The sequence below is a fragment of the Colias philodice genome, chromosome 17 (assembly GCF_061535455.1).
Source record: "Colias philodice isolate Cphi_HAF_F1 chromosome 17, ilColPhil1 Martin Lab GWU primary, whole genome shotgun sequence".
NCBI lineage: Eukaryota > Metazoa > Arthropoda > Insecta > Lepidoptera > Pieridae > Colias > Colias philodice.
In genome coordinates, this window is record NC_143102.1 from 5,083,720 (window position 1) to 5,090,669 (window position 6,950).

General features: G+C 30.6%; 1 protein-coding gene across 1 annotated transcript; it reads right to left on the reverse strand.

Moving 5' to 3' along the window:
* Window positions 1-2,767: 2,767 nt before the first annotated feature.
* Window positions 2,768-5,958, reverse strand: RpL11 (ribosomal protein L11). Its single transcript, XM_089705716.1, has 5 exons — window positions 5,870-5,958; window positions 5,468-5,626; window positions 4,702-4,851; window positions 3,897-4,044; window positions 2,768-2,924 (listed from the first exon to the last, which is right to left on the reverse strand). Exons 1-5 carry the CDS (start codon window positions 5,873-5,875, stop codon window positions 2,797-2,799), a joined length of 591 nt encoding a protein of 196 aa, XP_089561842.1. The 5' UTR covers window positions 5,876-5,958; the 3' UTR covers window positions 2,768-2,796.
* Between the last annotated feature and the right edge of the window lie 992 nt (window positions 5,959-6,950).

Genomic DNA, 6,950 nt, shown 5'->3' on the forward strand with positions numbered 1-6,950 from the left:
TAACAGAGCCTATTTTTTTCAACTCATTTCTAGACGTAATAACTAATAATTAATAAACTCGCGAATATTTAAAAGGACAGGTCTTTTAAAACGGATTAGAGATTACAGTGGAATCCGTTTATAATGACATCGAAGGGAATCGACAAACACGTCATAATAAGCGGACGTCATACAAAGCGTTATGTGAAATGAAAAATCTTTTTTATGTAAATATGTATGTATTTAAGTATTTTAATACAGAAACATAATATACTTGCATATGTATAGGTAGATATTAAATCAAAATCAAAATTGCACGTAATCAGCCGATTATTAGAATAACACATACAAGTGTATTTTTACTGTAAGTACACTGTAATTTTTGTCTGCTTTTGTTTTTTCATTTTATTGTAAAAACAGTCTCTAATACTATTGTGTATAGATAGATATGGTCAAATTATCATTTTCAATATTGTTGTTAACAAATCGTGATAATGAATTCACTTCGGTCATTATAACCAGACATAATTTATTAAAAATGGGTCATAATAAGCGGCATGTCACTGTAAGGGAAGTCAATATATCCGACTTTTTATAAAGAATTTTATATGAAAACTAGGGATGTAACGATACCGATACCGATACCGATATATCGGCCGATATATCGGCAAGCCGATATATCGGTATCGCCGATAATAAATCAACCGATACCGATATTTTTTTATTAAATTCTTTCTTTTCTTTTATGTTTTTGCATTGTATTCATTCATATTGTTTTATTTCTGTTTCTGTAATAGTGTTAAGGAAGAGCGGAATCTCCTGACACAAGCATTTTATTTGCTTACTAGGAGTGTTCCAATCACAAATTTGTTTATGTAAAGGAAAGAAATAAATAATTTTGAATTTTTTTAATTTTTAACGTGATAACGTTTTTAAAATCGTTTTAGTCGGGTGACATGTTCATAAACTTGTGTCACACCAAAACCTCACGAGCGCGATCGCGGGTATAACGAGAGAGAGACGGACCGATCTCCCGTTTCATCTCGAGCGCTGCCACTGCATTATGTTATCACGTAAACATCTCGATCGTAAACCTACTTTACAAACAACCAATTTTTTTGATATCAAATAATTCAAAAATCCGCGCCCTATGAACGATGCGGGAGGCCGCCCGCGCGTGCGCACTTTGTTTTCTGAAGAAACTCTACCAATTATAGTAAACTTTTATTAGGTACTGATTGTATGTGTATTACTTAAAGTTTAACTGACTTCGTAAAATAATAATACTAAAATAAATGGTTTTGTTGTTTTTTGATTTGGCATTTTTATTTAAAAGAATACGATTAACAGTTGTCTCTGTTAAGGGGGCGCATACAGCAAAATAACCAATCTTCTATTAGATGATACGTGTAATATGCAAGACCAAATCTAAAAAATAAAATATATATCAAACTAGATGATATGTTCAACGATTCTGTTTAATCAAAAACATAAAATATTAAAATTTACTCGATAAAAAAAAATCACCAAGTTAGCTCTAATTTTCACACTTTTACGTTTTCTACTTGACATGGTAATACTTATTATGATTTTTTTTTCATAAACAATTATATTAAAACATTTGCAAGATATTTGTCAGAGCATTTTGTGTAATTACTTTTAGTTTTGGTTTTATCTGCGATAAACCACTTTTATCGTGACAAAATCAAACGTTTATCTCGAGAAAAAAAGAGCGCCAAAAGTGGTTTATCGCAGATAAAACCAAAACTAAAAGTAATTACACAAAATGCTCTGACAAATATCTTGCAAATGTTTTAATATAATTGTTTATGAAAAAAAAATCATAATAAGTATTACCATGTCAAGTAGAAAACGTAAAAGTGTGAAAATTAGAGCTAACTTGGTGATTTTTTTTTATCGAGTAAATTTTAATATTTTATGTTTTTGATTAAACAGAATCGTTGAACATATCATCTAGTTTGATATATATTTTATTTTTTAGATTTGGTCTTGCATATTACACGTATCATCTAATAGAAGATTGGTTATTTTGCTTTATGCGCCCCCTTAAATGTTGGTAACTTTTTATGCATAATTCACTATTTATTTTTCTACCAAGCCATCGATATCGGTATCGCCGATACATTACTACAAATATCGGTATCGTATCGGCAAAATCATGTATCGTTACATCCCTAATGAAAACCAAACTTCGTAGTGCAATTACGTCATAATAACCGGTTGGTCAATATAGGCGGAGTCATAATAAACGGATTCTACTGTACTTGTTAAAAAAATCAGCTAACGAGATTTACGCATTTTAAGTGCGAATAGAGGTATATAGAAAATATAAATTTTCACCCCTGACATAATGCTTATCATCTTAGATCTTATCATTAATAATAACTCATTTATTTTTTACAACGGTTTTGGGGTCGTTTGGTGAAATGGATGGTTGTGACAAGTTAATGATATGTTTGCTACCGGTAATCTCTATAATATAAAAATGAATCGCAAAATGTGTTGGTAAGCGCATAACTCGGGAACGGCTGAACCGATTTCGATAATTCTTTTTTTATTATATTCCTTGAAGTACGAGGATGGTTCTTATGTAGAAAACGTAAATATGTACCACGGGCGAAGCCGGGGCGGACCGCTAGTTTATAATAATAGTGCAGTAGTATTATCTACTAATTGAAATTCTTGTATTTATGCACTAGGCATTATATCTTTAAATTTACTCATGACTTTATTGTTACAACATAAGATATCTGAATAAAAGACAAAATCCTTTTAAATTTTTTATTAACTTATGATTTACTTCTTGCTGTTAAGGATGATACCATCGTATTTCTGTTGGAACCACTTCATGGCGTCTTCCTTTGTCAGGCGGTGAGGGAAACCAACCTTGCCGGTTTTTCTCCTCCTGTGAGCTACGTTGAAACCTGAAAAATAGAAAATTATAAGAAAGTATGTCCTGCTTATCATTGGAAATATTGATAACTAGATTTCCGCCCGCGGCTTCGCCCGCGTTTACAAAGGAAAACCCGCATAGTTCCCGTTCCCGTGGGATTTCCGAGATAAAAACTATCCTATGTGTTAATCCAAGTTACCCTCTATATGTGTGCTAAATTTCATTGTAATCGGTTCAGTAGTTTTTACATGAAAGAGTAACATACATCCATACATCCATACATCCTTACAAACTTTCGCCTTTATAATATATATTAGAATATATTAGATTGTGTACATATTGACAAAATATCAATAATTTCATTAAAACATTTTCTTTGATGTGATATATAAAGATACTTGTATATAATTTTTTTTATTTTTGTTCCTTGCTTTATAATGGAAACATAAAATATTTTGTCCCTAGTAATAAAGCAAGATTTTTATAGCACAAGCTTTACAGAATGTAGATGTATTTATCTACATACTTGAACATATGTGCCTATACAAAAAAAAAACAATTTCATTCTCACTACTAAGATTTATTCTCATTGTATTTGTATTTTAGCTGGTATCTTATAGAATAATCTTTACAACCTTAAACTTTATACATACATACTTATATATTAAAACAAAAATAATATGTCTTTTCGGACAGAAATCTAAAATAACAATAACCAAATTTTATTGGTATCATGCACTTTTTTTTTCTCAACATACTTATTAACATATTATGTGAATGTATAACTATGACTAGCATAGTTGAATAAAAATTGTATGAACGTCTTTGCTTTGTTAATACAGTGTGTGACAAATGCATTGTTATTTCATTGTATGAAATATTATAAATAAACTTTTAAAATTTTGTGTAACTTAACATCTATACTATCAAATATCTATTTGAGTATATGACAGCCATTTTATCATTACTTCAAGCTAAATAGTAAATAAAAACTAAGCCTTACCTGGACGGCCAAGGACAACATAGAAGTCGAGACCATAGATACCAATAGAAGGATCGTACTTGATACCCAAGTCAATGTGTTCTTGAATACCAAAACCAAAGTTTCCTGTGGCTGAGAAGTTGTCACGTCTCAACTCGTATTCTCTGACCTGGAACATTTTGTGATATTACAATTTAGATTGTATGATGATCTTGATAAAATTTCTATAAAATTGAATTTTGGCATTTATCTAAATACTTTATGTATACAAAAAAAAGCAGGACACATAAGGCCACCATAAAGAAAAAGCAATCAATCAGTGAAACAGCATAATTAATGCTCCATATGTCACTTGGGACAAATGGAGTATAATAAATAAAAAGAAACAGCCAATACAACCCCTAATAAACAAAATCGGGAAATACAACAATTTATGAAATTCTATCACAATCGTTTCTATAATAACTGATTTTTTTTTCCAAAAAGAAAACCTCAGAACTATATTGACGGACAAGATAAATACAAAAACACATTTAATTCTCACAGTATATAAAAAAATGTTTTTTCAATTTCAATTCAATTCAAAGAATATTCTTATAAATAAACATTCTAAAACTAACTGAATAATTATAACACAGGTAGTTAAGAAAAATTAAGCAAAAATAAATGTCATTTCGCTAAGTATTCTAAACAGTAAGAAAATAGTGTTTAGAAGTTGCAAATTGGAAATATTACTCTTGCATGAATTTACAAAGAAAGCACAATTAATTATGTGTCTCTTGAACAATTCATGCTATGCAAAACTCATAAATTTTGACAAACTTACTTTTAATCCTCTCTCGAGGATTTCTTCAGCCTTGGCACCACGTACAGTGCAGTGCACAGCAATTTTTTCATTACGACGGATACCAAAGGATCGTACAGTGTAGCGAGCCTTGGAGAAGACGGGCTGTTGACCAGTCAGCTGTTCCAACACCTGAAATAAAACATTTTTGGATTTAGAGGAGTATGCAATTAATAACACTTAGGGCCGATTTTTCAATGCTTGGATAAAGCTTATCCGTCCAATAAAGTATTACACGATAATATTAAAATGTCACGTAAACTCTCAAATACGGGTAATTAGAATACGTTTTTAAAAATGGTAGTTTTATACATTATTTGACGAATAAGTTTTATCCAAGCATTGAAAAATCGGCCCTTAATTTTAATGTAAAGAAATTTTGAATGAAGAAAAATACAATGAAATGAAATTATTATACATCCCAAATCCATACTATTGTTTACACACTTGTTACAGTTTGAATAACATCATTAATTTTACTATATACTTATAAATAAAATAACAAAACCTCCAGTCAAGCATACTACATGGTTAATTTTACAATAGAATAAAAAATAAATATAAAGGAGTAAGCATAAAATAACTCCTGTCATTAGGATAGTAGAAATCTACCCCAAAATTCGCCTCAATAAACTTTTTGTTCAGGTTATGATGAGATTTTAGGTTATATTCACTTGCAGGACATGTAAACAAATTTCAAAGAGTGAAATAAGTTTTAAAACGATACAATATATAAATAATTTCTTACCTTTGCAGCACGTGTCAGTCTGTCACCAGATTCTCCAACACAGATGTTTAAACACAATTTTCTGATATGCAGATTTCGCATAACATTCTTAGAGTTGTCTTTAGGAGGCCTTTTGTCCTTCTTGCTCTTTTTGGGTGGGAGCGCGGGTACGGGTAAGCGCTGAAATGTACACCAAGCATTTTAATAGTTATCACTTTTAATAACAACATGAACATCACCTAGTTGCTCGTCTAGCGGCGATAGGGTTATTTTGATTGCAATATATTATTTGTATCGCGAAATATATTAATATTCAAGTCATTTGATAAATACACTGCATTATTTCAAACAAATTATCGCTCAACGTCTATTACTTTATTTGATTAAAACAGATTTAACAACTATTTTTCACAAAACACCTACCGCCATGATCACAACTTTTAAAAAGAAGTAAAACGTCAAAAATTATTAACCATAAACATTTGGTCTATAGACAACTGTCAAATAAAGGTCGTTCAGAAATTTTAAGCTGCAAGGATTTAGGATGAATCAAAAAATATGCCATGGCTAATTTAAATATTAAACAGTAAATGGACTAATTATAACATTAAAATGATGCCATAAAACATCAGAAATTACATCGTCCAATAAGTTAAAATTTATAACATGCATTGCCAATCCATAGATTTTAGGTACCCTTCGGCATCCCTTCGTCGGTAACAGGATCAATAACAATCAACAGCAGCTGCGCTAGTTTGATCTAGTACGTCTTAATTATTCATAACGTTGAGAATACATACAGTAAAATGTAATCAATTTAATTATATATTCTCTACGTGTTCTCTACATACAACTATGCGTAGTATTTTGTATAATAAGCTCCTTTTTATTCAGAGATTATAACGGGGCGCGGGGCTTTGAAACTCGCACTACGTTTTATTTATTTTCTAAGTCCTTAAAAGACTCTGGTCACTGTTTGCTTACCATTATATGCCATTATGCTAAAGAAAATGCGTATGAGTTTTGTGCTATGCTTATTAGTTATATATAAAAATTTAATATAAGTTTAAAAAAAGCCCTGACCTCTTCGAATTCATCTTATAATATGTAAAATTTAAATATACTTAATTAAGTAGTATTTTATTTCTGAAGTCCTTTCATTTGATACTTACCCATATTGAGGGAGAAATTTTCGCAAGGGATTTTCGAATGAAAAAACCGCATCGAAATCGGTCAATCCGTTTGAGAGCTACGATTCACAGATATTCCTTCATGTCCAACTTATAACACACCTCTTTTTTCGCTAAGTATCAAAAAGAATATTGAGTGTAGAGTCGGTAATGAGGAAAATCGAATCTAGTTCAAGTTTAATTCTAATAGAAACAGAAAAAAATTAATATGGACGGTCAAGCAATACGTAGTACTTAGTTAGGAAGGTAATTTTATGTAATATCCTACAATGTGTGCGAACTACATAATATATAATGCGGCTTTGTTTGCGTGC